Source organism: Hipposideros armiger, unplaced genomic scaffold (assembly GCF_001890085.2).
Source record: "Hipposideros armiger isolate ML-2016 unplaced genomic scaffold, ASM189008v1 scaffold_406, whole genome shotgun sequence".
NCBI classification, from domain to species: Eukaryota; Metazoa; Chordata; class Mammalia; order Chiroptera; family Hipposideridae; genus Hipposideros; species Hipposideros armiger.
In genome coordinates this window covers 1,535,661-1,556,066 of record NW_017731756.1, presented here as the reverse complement: position 1 = coordinate 1,556,066, position 20,406 = coordinate 1,535,661, and the positions used below count along the sequence as shown (strand labels likewise).

Sequence of the window (20,406 nt, the reverse complement as noted above, 5' to 3'; positions counted from 1 at the left end):
ATGTTAAGAAGGAGATGAATAGTGAAGAAGGATGTTCTTGCTTGATTACAGAAAGTTTGCTTTCCCCTACAAATGATTATCCATGAGGTAATGGAAATGAATCCTGTTTTAGTTTAAATTTTAAGTTCAGACAGTTGTAAAACATAAAAATCTTTTCTTAACATATGTCACACAAGAAAATCAATGACCTGGAAATGTACAGCTTCTTGACCAGCTTAGAGGCCTTTAGTACCTAGTGTAAAAGGTACTGCTAATGAGGCCCAGTTAACTATAACTGCCATGAAGCCATAATACTATATAAGAGATAGAACTGATAATTCAGAAACACTAATGATCAGTTTTAGAGGTTTGATGTTTAACTAGGTTTCTTTACCCTCCGATGCTTGAGGGAGGTGTGTGTGGGGGGTGGTACTTGGATCAAGCACACTGAAAACTGGACTGTTTGTAAGGTACTGTTCAACTCAACAAATGTGAAAAGATTTTGAGTTTTTAGTCTCACCAAGGAAGTACATTTTTCCAAAATCAGAATTTCCAAAATTCCAAAATGGGAATTGATGTGCCTTTTAAAAATCTCATTTAGGTAATGTTAAGTGTTAAATTTTTTGTTTGTTTGTTTCAAAACTCTGGAGCTTTAATCTCAAACACAGCATTGTAAAGTGATTGGCCTCTCAAAATCAATTGCTGAACAACTAAACCAAAGAACTCATTTAACAAATGCAAATGTCTACCATGTACCTGGCTTTGTAGACAGTGATAAGTTAGATATATTGTTGCCCTCAAAGAACTGTTATTCCAAGGGGAGGGGTGGGTAAAAAAGAACCCATCATGAGACTGTGTGGTTCTGATTACAGAAGTAAGCAGAGGGAGCTCTGGGGGCACACAGAAAGGGAATTTTGGGTACCTAGGGTATAGAAAGGCTTCTTATAAAAGATGACCCTGAGTCCTACTGGGATGACTAGGAACTAGTCCTGCCAGAGATCCTTCTTCCTGTCTTATGAAGTTGCATGTGGAAAGGCAAGGAGGTGAGAGCAAGCAAAGTCTGTCCTGGGAACCCCCTGGAGTTCAGTGTGGGTGGGGGAGCATGGCTCAGCTGGGACCTGATGGCAGTGGAGCCATTGAAGGGTTTTTCAGCATGATCAATAAGTGATTAAATTACACTAAAAAAAAAACCACTTTGGGGCCGGCCGAGTGGCGCGATGGTTAAGAACTGGCTTGGGACGCCAGAGGGCCCCGGTTCGGATCCCACATATGAGGGCCAGTGACACTGCCCTCCACAGCTAAGATGCTGAACAACAGCTCAACTTGGAGCTGGGCTGCCGTGAGTCGCCGGCGACGGCGTAGGCTGCAGCCCCTGTGGCAGTGGGTTGCCATGGGCTACCGTGTGTGGCCAGCAGCCAGCGTGAGCGGCCAGCAGCCGCAGTGAGCGGCCGTCCAGAAGCCGGCAACTGATCTGCCTCGCCCAGGAAGAGTGCAATGATGGTGCCAACTTGGGCCAGTGAAGCAACGTCCTCCACAACTAGACTGAAGAACAAAATGACAACTTGTCTGTTCCCCTTCCCCCAATTCCCCAGTACTGTTCCCATCCTCCCAATTCCCCAATAAAAAAAAACCAAACAAACAAAAAAACCACTTTGAAATTTGGAGGATAGCTTAGGAGAAGGTAAGATCAGTGGCAAAAAGATCAGTTGGAAGGCTGGGAGAAATGAAGGGGAGACAAAAGGAACTCTCCTGAAATAGTGCCTAGCCCAGTGCAGGGCACCAAGTAAATATGTATTAAGTGAACCAGTGAGATCAAAAGCCCTACACTGTGGTGTTGGAGGTTTTCAGAGAAGGGGGAGATCAGTGCTAATTGGAAGATCTAAGATAGAGTCCATTCGTTGGCTTCTGAAGGATCTATCATGTACTTGAAACGGTTATAAAATTTTATGCTCACATGCATTTTCTTAGAGAGCATCATTAACTTTCATCAGATTCATAAAAGGTCCATGACCCTCCAAAAGATGGAAAACTACTGGGTTGGATGTTAGCCTGGTAGAACAGAGACCTGGTGTAACGAATGCTCCGTAGAGCTTTGTATTTAGTCATTTCAGTCAAGGGCTTCCGTTTATGGAAGAAATGATCAGCTATGCTGGTGACATAAAGCTGAAACACATATCTAATTGTGAAGAGAGACAGCGTACACATTGAAAGAGAACCCAACAGGTTGGACAGAAGTGTATAAGGAGTTGTAATTAGGTTTATAGACCAGCTGCACTGTAGTGGATGTGGAATGGAAGATGCTGGCCCTAACAGTTTTTGTGAAGAATTGTTCCCAGCCATTGGGCATGGGGGAGAGAGGAAAGCCTGAGGAGTTTTATGAGGTAGTTAGCGCTTCATCACTGGAATTGTCCAAGAAGAGGCAGAATCCTCAGGGATACAGGAGTGAGGCCATGTGGAGAATGAGAGTAAGGAGTATTGCATTGAATGGGAGGTTAGCCTGGCCTTCAAAGACTGTTTAGAGTGCTAAAATGAAAAATTTCCCTATACAGAGACCCATGGAAAATATATTTACATAGACTTACCTCTGTACTGTCAACGGCATGCTAAAACAGTTGTTTGAAATTTAAAACTCATTATAAATAGGCCTGGTCTGAGAATCAGGTACAATGGATAACTGTTTCTGTAGAAAAATAGGAAAGGAAAAAAGATGCAGATATAAGCCCTTTGCCTGTGGCGGCCCTGCTGTGTGTTCCAGGAACGAGTTCTCCCTCCCTTGTTGCTGCTGCTTAGGAACAGTGTGTGATGAAGGAAGAGCTGAATCTGCCTGCAGCAGGAGCCAGTCAGTGGTGTGTTTTGCGGCATTTGTGAATTTCCCTGTTAAAAATTGTGTCTGGCGCGGGCCGAGGGGCGCGTTGGTTAAGAATTGGCTTGGGGGCTGGCCGAGTGGTGCATTGGTAGAGAGCTGGCTTGGGACGCCAGAGGGCCCCGGTTCGGATCCCACATATGAGGGCCAGTGACACTGCCCTCTGCAGCTAGAATGCTGAACGGCAGCTCAACCTGGAGCTGGGCTGCCGTGGGTCGCCGGCGATGGTGTAGGCTGCAGCCCCTGCTGCAGTGGGTTGCCATGGGCTGCCGTGTGTGGCAAGCAGCCAGTGTGAGCGGCCGTCCAGGGGCTGGTGACTGATCTGCCTCGCCCGGGAAGAGCGCAATGATGGTGCCAACTTGGGCCAGTGGAGCAACGTCTTCCACAACTAGACTGAAGAACAAGGACAGCAACTTGTCTGTTCCCCTTCCCCCAATTCCCCAGAGCTGTTCCCATCCCCCCAATTCCCCAATAAAAATCTCCAAAAAAAAAAAAAAAGAATTGGCTTGGGATGCCAGCTCTGAGCAGCAGGGCCCGGGTTCAGATCCCACATGAGGACCAGTGACGCTGTGCCCTCTACAGCTAAGATGGTGAACAACAGCTCGACCTGGAGCTGGGCTCCTGTGAGTTGCCGGCGATGGCGTAGGCTGTAGTGGGGCTGCCGTGAGCTGCCGTAAGCCACTGTGAGCGGTTGTCCAGTGGCCAGCGACCGACTGCCTCACCCAGGAAGAGCGCAATGATAATATCAACGTGGGCCAGTGAAGCGACATCCTCCACAACTAGACTGAAGAACAAAAGGACAGCAACTTGTCTGTTCCCTTTCTCTGATTCCCCAATGATGTTCCCCTCCCCCAATTCCCCAATAATATCTTTTTTTAAAAAAATGTGTCTGTCTCTGTATCCTTTTCCTAGTTCTACTTATAGCACAGTAAAATCTCAAGGCACATCTGAAGGGGTGCTAGGGAAAAAGGAAGCCTTTTTTCTCTGTCTCTGTGTTGTCAATGAAAAAACAATGGTTAAAAGAGCTTTGCCCAAAGCTCCAGAATTTAATTTTACTCAGTTGTGACAATTTCCTTAGAATGTAAGCATTGATTTACTGAAATGCCCATTTGTCAGTATAGCCATTTTAAAAGTCAGAGGACAAGAATTGTTTCAGTTTGTTTGTTATATAGTTGGGAACTTTTTTTTTTTTTTCTGTTCACATTCTTTTAACCTTAGACTCATCAAATACAGGATTCATCCTACACAGTTAGGTGTTTCCTGTCTTGTTAACCTTTAGTAGTTACCAAGCTCTTTTTCCTTGTCAGCATGATACATTACTTTTTAAAAAGCTCTTTTAAAAACCAAGCTCTCATATTTACATTTTTCTATAGATAGAAGGCCCATTTTAATGTTGAGGTTTCTGTGTTTGCAGTGAATACAATTAATTTGTATTTTATTCATCAGGCATCTGTTCTGTTTTGATGCCTAGAGTGAAAAAAAGTAAAGATTGCTGATTGTTTCTATTCATTTGTTTTCCACCTGTCTTGATGAAAATGTGAGAATTAGACACTTTAGAAATCCTGATTTTATGTCCCTATTACTGTAAACTAAACTTTCCTGTAATTTAGATCTCAGTAGGATCCTAGGACTTTGTACAAAATAGGTATCTAAATCTAAATTATTTATTTTATTTTTGAATAAGCAGTATATTCTTCTGCAGTATTTCTACTGCTACTGTTCCTCCACAGGTACCCAATATTATCAGTTTTTTGTGTATCCATCCTTCCAGGGAAAGAAAGAGATACATCTGTCATTGACTTTTTTCACATCTTTCATCACCAATTAAATCTAGTATAGTAACAAAATTAGTAATTTTCTTCCTGCATCTTTAAAAACATACATCATATTTTGATGAAAAGATAAAAAGTTGTCTGTTTTCCTTTGGGGTCATGGAACTAGGGTGATGAATAGCAGCTCCTAGGGGAGCTAGCTATATCTGCATATCCTGAGTGAAGGAGTAAGATACAGACTCCCCTTTCCTTGTGGGGTGCCTTCATTTTTATATTTATCATAGATACTCTTCGAGAGGGGAATAGATTAACTTTTTTAATTCTTGGTGTAAAAAATTCGTTTCAGACCCATCTCTCTGTGCTTTTGTTGTTGAGGGGATTTTAGAATGGAAAAAAACCTGATACAGATTACTCAAGGAGAAAATACTGGAACCATATTGACTAAGAATTTGCCAAGGATCTAGCCTGCTGTGATGTGATATGTACTGAGTGGGGTTCAATCAAATTGGAGGCTGGAACCCTGCCTGCTCTTGCACTAACATCATTTGGAGCTGAATGACAAAGAACTTGCCCCATATTATCTGTCCTCCATTATCTACAACTCACCCACACTCTCAGCACACCAAAACCCAAAACCTCCTTCCTAACTTTGTCACTTAGATCAAATACATGGAAATACAAAGGCTGCATAAGCACCACTATGGTGATTAAGCTAAGCTGCACATTTTATGAGGGGAATATTCTGAATGGGTAGTTATAGATTGAGAAAATCACTGAATGGAGGTTGATAGAATAAACCACCTTTCTTGCAGTTATGAGTTTTTTGAATACTATTTAATGGGGGTAGGGGCAAAGACACTTCCTTTCTAAAGAGGATTTAGAGTCGAGTGTGGAGAAGGAGGAATTGGACTGCTTCCCTTCCAATTCTGCCCACCTCCCCCCTCTTTTTAAGGAAAACGTCCCCAGGAGCTCATGATGACCAGGCACTTCTTTAAACTGACAGCTGCTTGTGAAATGTTAATGGATTTCCTGGCAAATAAAATAGGGCAGGACCCTTCTTTAGTCATTACCTTACTGGAACTCTTTTTAGCTCAGTTTTAATTGAGAATGATGCTGGAAAGATTTATAAAGAAATTGGTGTGATTATTCATAACAATTACACTTTGCTTATTAGTAAACATGTGAGCAGCACTGGTCACCGACACCTCCACACTCCCCCCTCCAAGGTGCAAGGCCCAGAGATAAGGCAAGCCAGGCCTTGCTGAGGAGGGTGTGTACCGGCAGAGAAACAGGAAGCTAGCTGTGCTTCAGCGACCCGCCTGCCTGGACGTTTCTCACTCTGGGTCAGGTGTGCTGAGGTTGCACGGCAAGGGACACTTGCCTTTCTGAGCCCTGGCAGCCACGCCGTCAGCATAAAAGCTTTAAAGTGTCAGGAATTTGTGTGTGGAGAGAAGTATGACTGCACTCCAGCTTAAAGAGCTTTCACATTCAGGTCTCTACAGGAGAAGACGAGATCGTCCAGATAGTTTGAGGCTCAATGAGTTACCGGAGGGAGAGCTAAGGTGAGTGCAAAGTCATGGTTAAAGGTCAAGGCACCTAGCGACTGCAGTGGATGCAGTCATGGGAAGTACACATTGGGAAGGTTTCCCCTAGGAACCTCTCAGTCTCTAATTAAAGATTCAACGTTATCCCAAGATTGTGCTTGATTGGAAATGTGCAAAACTAGAATTCTTTTTCCCATTTCTTCACAAATCCTGTAAGTTGGTTTAGCTCTTCCACAAACCTGTAGTGTTTTTATGTCTGTAAAAACTATATAATTGCCACAGTAATATTTAAAGCTGGACACAATTGATTTCTCCTTCTTAGTTTAAGGATAGATTGCTTTGGTTTATTACATGTTTCTGTGAGGAGTTTTTCTTTGATTTTTTTGGTAGTGAGTGACATTTGTGGTGAGTGAAGTTTGCTGTGTTTTGGGTGGGGGTTGGGGAGTTGTTCATACAGGATTCTTTGTTATTGAAACGGATTTAACAAAGGGATGCAGAGAAACTATTACATGTAACCTAGGAAGGAAGGACATCAAAAATCTGGAGACCGTTTTACCTAAAAAGGTTAGGGGGTTTTGTTTTCAAAGTTAATTTGCCTAAAAAACACAGTTTTGGGGTTTTTTTTGCAACTATTGAATTTTTATTTTTTTTTTTTTAGAGTTTAGGTTCTGAAAAGCCCTGCAACTTTAATCTATATGTTAAAATATGGTTAACTTAAAGGGTTTAGATTTTCCATTTCTGAGATGAAGTGTTCCTGTTTTAGTGCTGACGGAAGGCTACAGTAAAGAGAGACTTCCTTTTCTTTTTATTACATATACTGTATAGTACTTTAATTTGCTTATGGACTCTCAATTGTTTGAATGTTCCAATTAGATGGTGGGAGGGATATTTATATGTTGTGCACTGTTGCCCTTTTTCCAATAAATTCATTTTTAAAGTTTGTCTTAAATTCTCTATTTAAATTTAACAGGGAAAAATTGACAAGGAAGCTTTTTAAAACTTCTATTAAATTTGTGTTTTTGTAATTTTTTTACCCTATCCCCCTACCCCTCACCCTTTTGGCAGCCATCAGCTTGTTCTCTCTGGGTTTGTTTCTGTTTTGTTTATTCATTTGTTTTGTTTTTAGGTTCCACATATAAATGAAGTCATAGGTATTTGCTTTTCTCTGTCTGACTTATCTCACTTAGCCTGCTATACTTCAGGAGCTGTAGGAAACATTTCTTTAAAAATCATCGACTCACTACCTTTTGGAAAGAATAGTAGCATTAAAGGGCTGTTATCGACACTTAACATTGTTAGAATTTGTTTCCTACTATGTCAGGTATCTCTTAGCCACATTTAATGTATGAACTATGAATTGATTAGACTAAGCAGGACTTAAAAGCTTCGGAGTTTGAAATGCTATAAATTTCAAGCTTGACGTTTAGTGAAAATATTGAACTATCTCTTGCTAACCAGATAGGCTGTTGGAAGTGATCTCTGAAATTGATGTTTAGTTGTCAATTTACTACTAAATCTAAGAGTGAAAGGTTACCTAAAACAGTTTTAATTTCAGATTTGGGGTCCTAAGGAATTTCCTTTGTTTTAAATTAAGATATGTAAAATACCATTTGAGACCAACCATCTTTTACTTATTTTCATACAGTTAAGTACACATGAATAAAATGACCTATATGCCTGAGAAGGTAATTATATAGTTAATAATGGCCTTTGAAAAAAATGAGATAATTTTCTTTTGTCTAGAGTTTAATTAAAGGAAGAGTAATTCTTAAGTATTGCTTGTTCCATTGGGTTAAGGGAAATATTTTTCCACCCATTCTGGCGATATAGTTCCCTGGTGATAATAAGAGACTTACATTTCTGCCATTTCTCTGCCCCCTAATGCAGAGAGAATGACCATTTTCCTTATTTTAGGAATGCAAAACTAGCAAAGTGGGCAATTGTCTGGTTTTCCATGGACTTTTTATCAGTTTAGAGAGGCAGGGGTTTTTCTTTCCTAGTTTTTTTTCCTAGTTATAGTTTTAGTATTTAGTCAGGTTTCTGAGCTAATAGAAATCAGGGAGGGGAGGGATTTTGAAATTAGGCACACCTGTTTCAGTGCCACACAGTTGGACAAGTTATATAATCTGTTGAACCTTAGTTTGTTCTTTAAAATGAGGATTAAAAGGACTACCATTATTGAGCATCGTTTATCTCATAAAATCCTCACCACCAACTTAGTGAGGTAGGAGTTATTACTATCTTAGAAGTAGTGCTGTAGGGTCGATGCCTTTTGTACATTATTCAATTAGTTTTTAGTAAGTGCCTACTATGTGCTGTATAAAGATGCAGTGAGGAATCAGACACAGTTCTTCCCCTCAAGGAACACCTATGTTTTAGCACATGGAATGTGACCAAACACATGTTCTTCCTAGGAGCAGTTATTTGAGTTTAAATATATGTAATATCAAACATCTTTCGTGCTGTCTCGAGTATTGCACAAGACCCATTCCTACTCTAATTCCTTCTTACTCACATGTTTATATTCTTGGCATGTTTATGGACTCTAGCAAAAGCACTACTAGAGACTGCCAGAAAACATTTTTCTTTTGAATTTAAATAAAATATTGTGCTCTGAAGTATAATACAAGTATTTCAAGAGTACTGTAATAGACATGAAAACAATTCTGCCTTTAAACTTGAAATGGTTTAAAACAGATGTAAAAGGTAGCATGAAAAACATTGACTATATAGATTTTTATTTTAAAGTATTAAGTATAACCTGAAATTTACTATACTTGAATACTTTTTTTTTTTTTTTAAGATTTTTATTGGGGGATTGAGGGGATGGGAACAGTGCTGGGGAATTGGGGGAAGGGGAACAGACAAGTTGCTGTCGTTTTGTTCTTCAGTCTAGTTGTGGAGGACGTTGCTTCACTGGCCCAAGTTGGCACCATCATTGCGCTCTTCCTGGGCGAGGCAGATCAGTCGCCGGCTTCTGGACGGCCGCTCACGCTGGCTGCTGGCTACATACGGTAGTCCATGGCAACCCACTGCCACATGGGTTGCAGCCTACGCCGTCGCCGGCGACTCATGGCAGCCCAGCTCCAGGTTGAGCTGTTGTTCAGCATCTTAGCTGTGGAGGGCAGTGTCACTGGCCCTCATATGTGGGATCCAAACCAGGGCCCTCTGGCGTCCCAAGCCAGTTCTTAACCATCGTGCCACTCGGCCGGCCCATATACTTGAATACTTTTGAACAATGGAATATTATCCACTATATTTGAGGGTTATGTTATAGCAATTTATCTTATTTAAGTAATTGTCACTACTAGTAGAAAGGGTCCTGTGGGCTTTTATCTTGAGTTCTAGAACATGTCCTTAATTTTGGCTAGAATCAAACATGTCTAAAAAGCAATTGGAAATTATTTTCCTTTATGAATCTAAATGGTAAGGATTTGGATAAAGCATGTATATTCATTTATACACAGGAATTCTCCATACATATAGACTATGTATACACATACAGATAGTCTTTGTGTACCTCTCCTTGTCCCTGGATAGAACTGATATGACTTCCTGATTTAAGCAGTGGATGCATTAGAGTGAAGTACCTCACACTCTTCTTCCAGTGGGCTGAGAAGTTGACTCAGCCTCACACCTTTACAGGGCATTGACCCTTTCTTCCCTGATATTTTGGATACCCAAAAATAATGCCTAAGATGTATGTGTTTGTGTATTAAAAAATGTACACATTTTAAGAGATGTTATCTGTGTGTTACTTTTCAAAGTTGAATTGAATTGAGGTAGCAATGTGTAGTATGACATTCGCTCTAAAGATGGCGTTAATCAAATGAATGCTAGTGTCATTCATTGTATTACAATTTTAATACAGTTTTTTCCTTTCTTAAAATGTATATACATTTTTTTGGAAATATATATATATTTTATATATATATATATATATATATATATATATCCTAAATTAAGTTGCACATGAACACATATTTTTTTGAGGAAACTCGAATGAAAAACACACCTGAACAATCCACAATCCCACCATCCTTTAAGATTCTCAAAAGTCACTTCTGCTCTGCCTCAGATAGAAAGGATCTATAAACAACTGACTGGGGACACCTCAAAATTCAAGTCTTTGCTGGCTGGATCCAAAGCATGGTTTAATGTAGGGTTGGCAAACTGCATCTAGCCCACTCCCCATTTTTGTATGACCCACGAGTTTAGGGTGGATTTTACATTTTTCAAATGGTTGGGAAAAAAGTATATTTCATGACATATGAAAATTACATGAAATTCAAATTTCAAAGTCTGTAAATAAAGTTGTATTGGAACACAGCCATCCTTATTTTGTACTTGTTGGCTATGGTGGTTTCTTGCTACAGTGGCACGTCCACTTGTGACATGGGCCCCTGTGCCTGCAAAGGCAAAAGTATTTACTGTCTGTCCCTTAACAGACGAGCCCTGGTTTAGTGCTAAAATAAAGAACTCTTAGATTTTCCCCTATTGTTCCGTTAGTTGTGTATCTACCCTCCCAACTCCTCCATCTCCCTGTTAGATTTATTAAGCCTGGATTAAATCAGAACTGTGTCAGTCTTTAGAAATGAATGTGAATCAAGAAAATGTACTTAGAAATTTGTATCCCTCTGTGACATTGACTGAATGCAGCACTGAGAAGCCCTTCACTTGTTCAAACTTCTTTATGGTTTTCTTTCCTGCCCTTTCCCTGGTGGAGCTGGATAACCAGGAATGGGAGGAAGTACAAAGAAAAGTAACCTTTACTTTCTGGTTATCAAATAAACCTTCTGAGCTTGTATCTTTTAAGATATAGGATATAATCATTTTTAAGTAGTGAGAATGTCCTTGACTTGGTTTGAGAGTAAAAAACTCAGATCATGTATTCCTGAATAATACATTACCATTGATCGAGACCATGGTATGGGCCAGGCACTGTAAAGAGAACTTTCATGTTGATTTTGTTTCTTGTTTTTTAACTCACAATTCTATAAGGGAGAAGAAAGAACCTAAGTCTGTAAAAGGCGATTATTGTTATATAACCATTTCCTGTCCTTGATTCAAATAAGTTCATCCTCTGAGTTCAGGTAAGGTTGGAATTGGTCAACCTAGGAGGTGCATTTCCTGGCATTCCATTTTACAGTTTGCTGATCATGTTTTGGCATACTTTTTGGCTGAAAAACCAATGTTTGTATTGAAATACAGTCTATTAGACAATTACGGGAATAAAATTGCAACTTTGTCATTTTTGTCTATTATTATTTAATGGTTCGTGGAGAGCACATTTAATCTTCCTGATGAACACATTCACAATTAATAACAGATACTTTTTCTCTTGGTACAGAAAGTTATCAGTTTGCCGGTGTTGCTTTTTAAAAGTTAGTAGTGCCTTATTGTATGTGTTTTAAAGTGTAATTCATATATATAATGGAATATTATCAGGCCATGAGAAAGAAGGAAACCCTGCCATTTGTGACAACATGGATAAACTTTGAGGGCATTATGCTGAGTGAAATAAGTCAGAGAGAGAAAACACATACTGTATGATCTCACTTATAGGTGGAATCTAAAAAAACTGAACTTGTAAAAACAGAATAGAATGGTGGCTATCAGGGGTTGGCAGTGTGGGGGAACTGGAGAGATGTTTTAAGGGTACAAAATAGCGACTAGTTCAAGAGATCTAATGCACAACATAGTCAACAACACTGTATTAAAAACCTCACAGTTGCTAAGAGACTAAACCTTAATGGTTCTCAACACAAAAAAGAAATGATAATTATGTGACATAATAAAGGAGGTTAGCTATTGCTCCTGTAGTAATCATATTGCAATATATAACTGTATCAAGCCAACACATTGTATACCTGTAACTTATACAATGTTATTGGAGGTCTGACAATTAAGTTTGTGAACTCATCCTAGAAAAAGTGCTACATACCTCATTGCTGAATATCACTATTGTCACCTTCAAAGTACTCCCCTCGGGAAGCTATGCACTGACACCAGCACGTAATCCACGTGTATCACCCTTTGATGTCCTGAATGTCATTAAAATGTCTTCCTTTCAATATTCCCTTTATTTTCCAGTATAGAAAGAAGTCATTGGGGGCCAGATCAGATGAGTAAGGAGGGTGTTCCAATACAGTTTTTTGTTTACTGGCTAAAAACTCCCCCTCAGACAGTGCCGTGTGAGCTGGTGCATTGTCGTGATACAAGAGCCATGAATTGTTGGCGAAAAGTTCAGGTGGTCTAACTTTTTCACGCAGCCTTTTCAGCACTTCCAAATAGTGAACTTGGTTAACTGTTTGTCCAGTTGGTGCAAATTCATAATAATAATCCCTCTGATATCAAAAAAGGCTAGCAACATCATTACAACAAGTTCGCAAACATAATTGTCTGGCTGTATATGTCAATTATCTGTATATTTCAGTTAAAAGTTTTTAAAAGAGTATAATGCACAACTGTTCATATTGTAATAATTGATTTTACAAGCACATCCCTCCTCACTCAGCTCACTCCCAGCCCCACCCCACCCCCGTTGATAGAGGATTCTCCAAGGCCATAGGCCTCACCTTAACTACTTCTGCATCTCTAGCTAGCATCCACCACAGTGCCTATTAGGTCGTCATTGTCCAGTATCTATTCTGCAATGAATGAATGAAGGAATGAGAAACTAAGCTGGCTCTTTTATTCCCTATTAAATTCCTTTGTGTCTGAGTACTTTTCTAGTCTTAATTACTAACTTATAATGTATGTACAGTATCACACTAAGAGAAGCCTAAGAGGCTATAGCTACCAAAGTACAGATTATGATCACTTTGTTTTCTTTTTCAGTAGTTTTGGGAACCTTATTTTCTGAAAGGAAATAATGTTTTCATCCACATATAGGATGAAAAATTTCTATACAGTCAAGGGAGTATATACAAAAATTAAAAATAGCAGTGTTGATGCTTAAAAATTAGATGTATTAAAGGAATAGTGAAAAGAAGCGAAAAGTCTTTAGATAAGGATTCTTTTTCTTTTTTTCAGTACTGCTGAGAGATATTTAGGAATGAACCTCAACATCAGCAGAATCAATTTGTAAATTTGTTGTCAATACACATAAAATTTTTCTAAATGACAAATACCAGGATTTTAATCATTATAGTTTTAAAAAAAAACAACATTAAAGTATGAGCTATAAATCACTTATAAAACAAAAAAATAGAAGTTGACTAAAACTTGCGCTTTAACTTACATTAGTTTGGATAGATGCTATTTAAATGAAACAGTACTATTCATTTTATCTATATTTATATATCTTGGAAACATAGCCACTTACTGTATACCTGTGCAACCCAGTGGCCATTCTGTGATTAAAATAAACTTTTGATACGAACATTCTTTTATAGAAAGTCTTTTAGATATAATTATTAAATATGTTTCTTATAAACATAAAGCTCCTTAATTTTTTTTTAATGGTTGCTTTCTTTTGGCTTCTTTATTTTGTTGTATGTATCATTAGTTCATTCCATTTTATAGATATACTACAATTTGTTTAACCAGTAACTTGTTGGCTGGCATTTGAGTTGTTTCAGTTTTTGACTATTACAAATAAAGATGCTATGAACATTCGTGTACAAGTCCTTATATGGATGTATGCTTTCTTTTCTCTTGGGTGGAATGGCTAGGTTGTTTGGTAGGTGTATGTTTAATTTTTTTGAAAATGACTAAGCTGTTTTCCAAAAAGGCTGTACCATTTCATAGTCTTACCAGCAGTGTTTGAGGGTTCCATTTTCTCCATATCCTCACCAATACTGGGTATGGTAAAAAAAAAAAAAAAATTTTTTTAATTTTAGCCATTTTGGGGGAATGTAGTCGTATCTCATTGTGGTTTTAATTTGCATTTCCTTAATGACTCATGAAGTTGAGTATCACTTTATGTGCTTATTTTCAATCCATATATCTTTGGTAAAATGTCTCTTCAGATATTTTGCCCATCTTTTATTGGGTTGTTTCCTGTAGTATTAAGTTGTAGCAGTGCTTTATATATTCTAGATAAAAGTCTGTTGTCAGATAATATTTTGCAAGTGTCTCCTAGTTTGTGGCTTGCCTTCTCATTTTTGTAAGTGTCTTTTGAAAAGCAAAGTTTTAAAATTTATTTTGATAGTTTATTGATTTTTCTTTTGTATAAAGTTTGTGCTTTTTGTGTCCTATTTAGGAAACCTTTCTGAAACCTACAGTCAGTAAGATTATTAATAAATATGTCCCATATAAATATAAGCTCATGAATAATTTTTTAAGCCAGGTTGGCCATTCATATCATTTATTGCTTTTCTGGCTGTTGTAATTGCTTCACAGTCTCACTGAACCTTCACCCTAATCTTGTAAAGTATGGCATATTTCCCCCTTTTCACAGAGAAGGAAAAAGGCTCTTACAAGTCACTTGGGCAATTTAGGATTTGAACTTAGGGCTGTGCCCGGTTGTGTCTTATGTTCAAAGTGTGAGCTCTTAACCACGAAACTTGGGCTTCTCTTAGTTTAGAGTAAGATTTCTTAAATTGAAGTTCTGAATACACTTGATCGTATCTTAAAAGCTAAAGATTTGCTATCGAACACGAAAGTAAAGGTTAACCTCCTGTGTTGCCTGTGGTTAATAAGATTAAAACAAAAACGGAATTTTTCTGCCTCTTCATAGTATTTGCCAGAGTAAATATCTAGGTTTAAAAAGCTAAAAATATTACATTCGTGTGTTAAAAATGAATATATTGCTTAAAATTAAACAGTATAAGAATATCCAGGTTTTTATCTTGCCGAAAATATTGTCCTCTAGCCCCAGACAAACAGAATATGAAGGGAACCAGACTGAGGTAGGAAGCGACGATGAATCATTGCATGTAGGATGTTTACTTATGTTTGACAATTTCTGCTGCTAACTTTAGTTTTTAATCTAACCTACAGAATTTTTTGGGACAAAACTGCAATTCTGCAGTGTTGTAGAAAATTTCAATAACATTTCCAGCTGCCAGAAAATATATTCTTTGTTTTGTAGTAAAAACTAATGCCAATAATCTTGGAAATGTCGGAGATAAACTGTTGCTACAGGTATTTTAAACAACGAGATTTTATAAAAAGATAGCCGGTTTAAAAGAGCAAAAATTTTTCTGGATCTGGAATCATTCTTTGTGTGGCAGTCAGCAAATACCTTTAAAATAGAGTCAACTTGAAATATTAGCTATTTGGCACAATTTGTAGTTTTGGCTCTTCTTAATTTGGTGTTGTATTTTATCTAAAGGATATATTGTTAGGTTGCGAGTTTTCTGTGTTAGTGTATAAAATGTATCTTATCTAGGCATTCTTGGGTCAGTCTATATTTATTAAGGCCCTACTATATGCCAGGGAAATGGGGATATGAAGTTGATTAAAACATTCACTATCTACTAACATGGAACTTAGTGTATGGTTGAAAAAACAGACACACATATAATTTAAAGATACTGTATTGCTAGAGTAATGACCAAGATGCTATAGGAACAGAGTGCATTAATTATTACTGAATAAAAAATTACTTCAAAACTTAGAGGCATCAGGAGTTAGTGAACTTTTTTTGTAAAGGACGAAATACATATTTTAGGCTTGGCCGGCTGTATAATCTGTTACACCTATTCGACTCTGCTATTGTAGTGTGACTGTACCCATAGAAAATATGTAAATGAATGAGTGTAGTTGTGTATGTTCCAATAAAGTTTTATTTGCAGAAGCAGATGGTGATCCATACTTGACCTATGGGTATTAATGTGCTGACTGCAGGCTTGAAACAGGGAACATTTGTTATCTCAGATTTTCTGTGGGTCAGGAATTCAGGTCTGGCTAAAGTCCTTGCATGAGATTGCTATTGAGCTTTCAGTTGAGGCTGAAGTCATCTCAGGGTTCAAATGGAGGGAGCAATTCAAGCAAGGGAAAAAGCTCAAGATGGAAGCCACAATCTTCTTATAACCTAATCTCAGAAATTACCTCTTATTATTTTTGCTGTGAATAGTTATCATTTGTGATTCCGTCAACATTTTCTGAATTAAACACAGGGACTAGGAAAGTAACTAACATATAATGCTATATGTTGATATTAGAAACTAGTCAGTAAGTCCAGCCCTACTGAAGAGGGAGGGGGTTACACAAAGGTGTGAATACTGTTAAACAACAAACATACTCAGTGACACTTGTAAAAGAACAGTACAGCAGACTTTCTTCAGGACCATCAAGATAGCTATAGAGACCACTGCAATGGTGTTTTGCAGTCGGGGAGAGAGATTAGGCTGAACTTCGAATACAACAAGGAAAAGTGGGGATTTATAGCCAAGGAGCAGCGTAGGCATAAGTAGATGGAAAATTACTGAGAGGAAACATCAAAGGTAAGGGGGATTCTGGTGAGACTGACCTAACAGGATTCTTGCTGAAGACAGCCAGGGTGATCAAACATTACCTGGATGATGATGGAGGATGAGGAACCCAATTAAATATAGAGGGTGATCAAATATCAAGCATGGGAGGCGCTAGTTAAACTGGCTTAGCAAGATTCTTGCTCAAATCAGACAGCACAGAGGCAAACATGGAAGCTCAAAAGTTAGGGCCTGGTCAAAAGAGCCTGACTAGAGTTTGGCCAAGGAAAGAATCTTGATCAGTACCGGGAGGTAGGGCTCATCAGAGGCTGTTGTAGTGGCTGCCTCCCACACTGGGGTAGACTAATTTAAGTTGGCCTGGGTATCCTAGAAAAGATGAAGTCAGGATACCCAAGACCACTCATGTACAATGCGTAGAGAATAAGAGCATCACCAGGTGGTGTCACATGTCTGCTTGTTAAATCAGCCCTCTGTTTTTCTTCATTCAGAATTTATATTTATGTCTCTGAATCATCTTCTCTCTACCATTGACCACTGTCCTTCGAGATATGCTTGCACCTTTATGAATAGAGTGTCATACCTGCCTCCCATGTTTTCCTTCCATTCTGCTGTATTTGTTCCTCATTTCAGTTTCCATTTATTACTTTATTGCTAGGCTTTAGTCAGCATTTACTGAGTAAAAACAAAGGGAATCCCGGAAAGAAACTGACATATGCATGTATAGAACTTCTGTGAGCCTATCACTGTTAGACATTTTCATACGTTCTGTTGTTCAATCCCCCTTTTACCCATTTAGTAAAGGGGTGAGACTGGGATTGCAGACCAGGACTCTCTAGCTCTTAGCCCAGTTCTTCTCATCATACACCACCCCTACCCCAAACCACCCCCAACTTCCCTGGAGCACAGGACACAGTCTAGCTTATGTCAGTGTTGTAAGTGCATCTCAGCTCGTTTGCTAAAGTGTATGTAAGGTGTCTGAAGGCAAAGCTGTGCATTGATCATTTGTGTGTGATTTTCTCCCCCATTTTTTCCTTCACAGTGGCTTCTACATAATAGATACTCAGTAAAAGTTCGTTGCATTGCATGAATAAATAAAAATAATGATAGTGCATTGTCCACATTGTCATTCCTCATATTCTCTTATATCAGCATGGCCCAGTTGGACATCATGGTCACACATCACTGATCCAGAGCCATCCGTTAGACTGTGTTTTTCCCTTTCTGACAATAGCCTTTATCTGGCCATCTTTCTCATGCATCTGTGTGAGTAGCGAGTCTTTTCCTTGCCCTCCATATTTCTGACTCCAGCACCTTCCTTCCTGGCCAGTCTGCCAGCCTCTTGTGATTGTGTTCAATGCCCTACACTCTTCGTGGCCAGCTGTTTCGGGGATATTGTCATTTCCTGGACCTACCCATGGAGCCATTTTCAATTCAGATCTCTTTCAAACTCTTAATTTCTGGAGGAATAAATTATGTAAATTGGATATCTGTTCTAAAACTTCAACTTCTTCCTGGTTACTGCTGGGCATTCATCTTATTTTACTGACTTTTCTCATTACACTCGCTGTTAGAACCATCTGAAACTTGTTCCATCATCAGTTTTTCTCGACCCCACCCTACTCTTCTGACCACAGCTACTCTCCTACTCTACTGAAACCATCAAAACTAAATGATGTAAGATTTCTCTCTATATCCTCACCGTAGTTTTGTTTAAATAAGCTTTATGTGACGATAATTTTAGATGTATAGAAAAGTTATAAAATGAATACAGTTGTTCCTCTCTTTATCTCAGTTTGATTGCTTTGATTTTGGTCCCACCGGCTTCCTTTCATCTCTAAGGTTTGCCCCCCCACCCTCCCACTAGTCTGTATCTTGTCCTGCTTTTCAAAGGACTGCTCATGTGTAGCTCCTCCACCTTTAGCATCTTTGATCTCTTCTCACTTCCCTTATGTGTCAGATGGTCCTAGCAACACTGTAACTTTGGTCTCTAATTACCTAATCCCGTATTCTTAATCCTCTGCAGCCTAGCTTTTGACCCCACCATGTCATTGTCCCATGTCATCTAACCAGTCTTGATTTTCAGTGGGGAACAACAGTAACTTAAGCAGAAAAGAATTTCATTGGAAAGAGTTCAGGTTGCTCACAGAATTGACAGAAATGGTAAGATTGAAGAACCAGGCTCAGAATGGGTCAGAGCCAGGGATAGCAGACAGCAGACATCATAGCTAAGGTTCCTCTGCTGGAACAGGCTGACCAAGGGCCACCACGAAAGTTGTCCTAAGTAGGAGCATAGTGTTGGCAGAGTCCAGGTCAGGTGCTAGTTCTGTACTGCCAGCTGATCGGGGAGGGACTGTCTGTAGTGGGAGGGAGGCCCATCTCTCAGTCCCAAGGGTCTCACCATAAATCATCACTTTACTTCTTCTTGAAATTTTATAGCAATAATGCCTAAAAATTTCTCCTTCCTTCATCTCCTTAGCACTACCTTTTCTTAGTTTTCCTGTTGGTTACTGCTTCTTTTCATTGGCTCCTTTGTTGTCCTGCACTATTTCCAAAGCTCTTCAGTATGTGTGGCTTCAGATACCATCTGTGTGAAAGTGACTCTCAAATCTAGGCTAGGAGTCATTTCTAACTCTCATTTACTGACTACCACAATTAATAGATTTCAGTTAATATTTGTGAATGAGTAAATGAATGAAATGAACTATGAAAACAGTTTATCGGGTCATTTATTAAAGAGGCAGTGAAATCAGAATAGAGTATTTGGATTTTTCTTTCCAAACTAAACTTACAGCCATTAGAATATAATAAAATGTAGCATAAATGGGGATTTTTAAAAACAAGATTGTGACTATACCTCTTTCACAAACCCCCCTCCAACAAGGATCTTGTTATCTAGTTGAAGTTGTACAATGTTTTGGTGTATTTTATAATATGAGGAGAAATTTCAGTACATTTGTTTTTGGAGGTAAAAAATATGACTTATTATTTTATAAAGTTTAAAATAAAAACAAAATGCTTCTTTGATCATATGTAGGTTAGACAGTAGTGATGGGTTTTGTGGCCACTATAACCAGTTCTGCAGTACAGCAGAGATTTATTGCAATTATCTTTGTACCAACCCCTTTATTGCCTTCTGCTCTTATAGCTACTTAAAGAAAGCACTGTTGAATGGTATTGAGATGAAATGGTGCATTTTATTATCAAAATTCTAACTGCTTTGAGATAATGGGAATGAAAAAAAAAGACAGCATTGTAGGGAAGAAGTATTAGTATGCATGGAACTAGAAATGGACCACAGGCTTATTTGTGAGCTTCTAATTTGTGATGTTCCAGCCATGTTTTGGGGAAAAATGAAATACAGCATTGTTTTTAGGCAAGATTCTTCTCTATGAATGAGCCTAGGATGGTCCTATGCAGTAGCTATAGAGAAAGACTGAGATTGTTTCAATTACCAGTTAGGAAGTGGTACATAACCAATGACTTCCACTTAAAATAGAAATGGTGAAGTATCAGACCACTTCAGAAAACCACTCAGTGTTTTTAGAGCTTCTGATTGTCACAAGAACAGACCAAAACAAACAAACAAACATATAAACAAACAAAAACAAAAATGCAAATACCGAGCTGGCCGAGTGGCTCAGTTGGTTAAGAGCTCGCTCAAGAGTGCAAGCTCTGAGCAACAGTGGTTTGATTCCCGACCTGAGCTGAGCTGCCACTGAGCTGCCAACAGGTGGCAGGATGGCTTAACTTAAAATAAATAAATAAATAAATAAATAAATAAATAAATAAATAAATAAATAAATGCGGGCTGGCTGAGTGGCGCGATGGTTACCAACTTGGGCCAGTGAAGCAGCGTCCTCCACAAC

The 20,406-nt window shown here is 38.7% G+C and overlaps 1 protein-coding gene across 4 annotated transcripts in view; it reads left to right on the top strand.

The window, feature by feature from the left end:
• The window catches only part of LIMS1 (LIM zinc finger domain containing 1), a 161,443-nt gene that overhangs the window by 88,571 nt on the left and 52,466 nt on the right, over positions 1 to 20,406 (top strand). Inside the window, exon 1 of one of the 4 annotated variants that reach the window (XM_019663834.1) lies at positions 5,951 to 6,176. The exons of 2 other annotated variants lie outside the window; for them this stretch is intronic. In XM_019663834.1, the coding sequence (XP_019519379.1) occupies positions 6,070 to 6,176 (107 nt within the window). In that variant the 5' untranslated portion in view covers positions 5,951 to 6,069. Of the gene's footprint in view, positions 1 to 5,950; positions 6,177 to 20,406 lie in introns of those variants that run through there. One more of the 4 variants, XM_019663835.1, reaches the window with a different exon arrangement.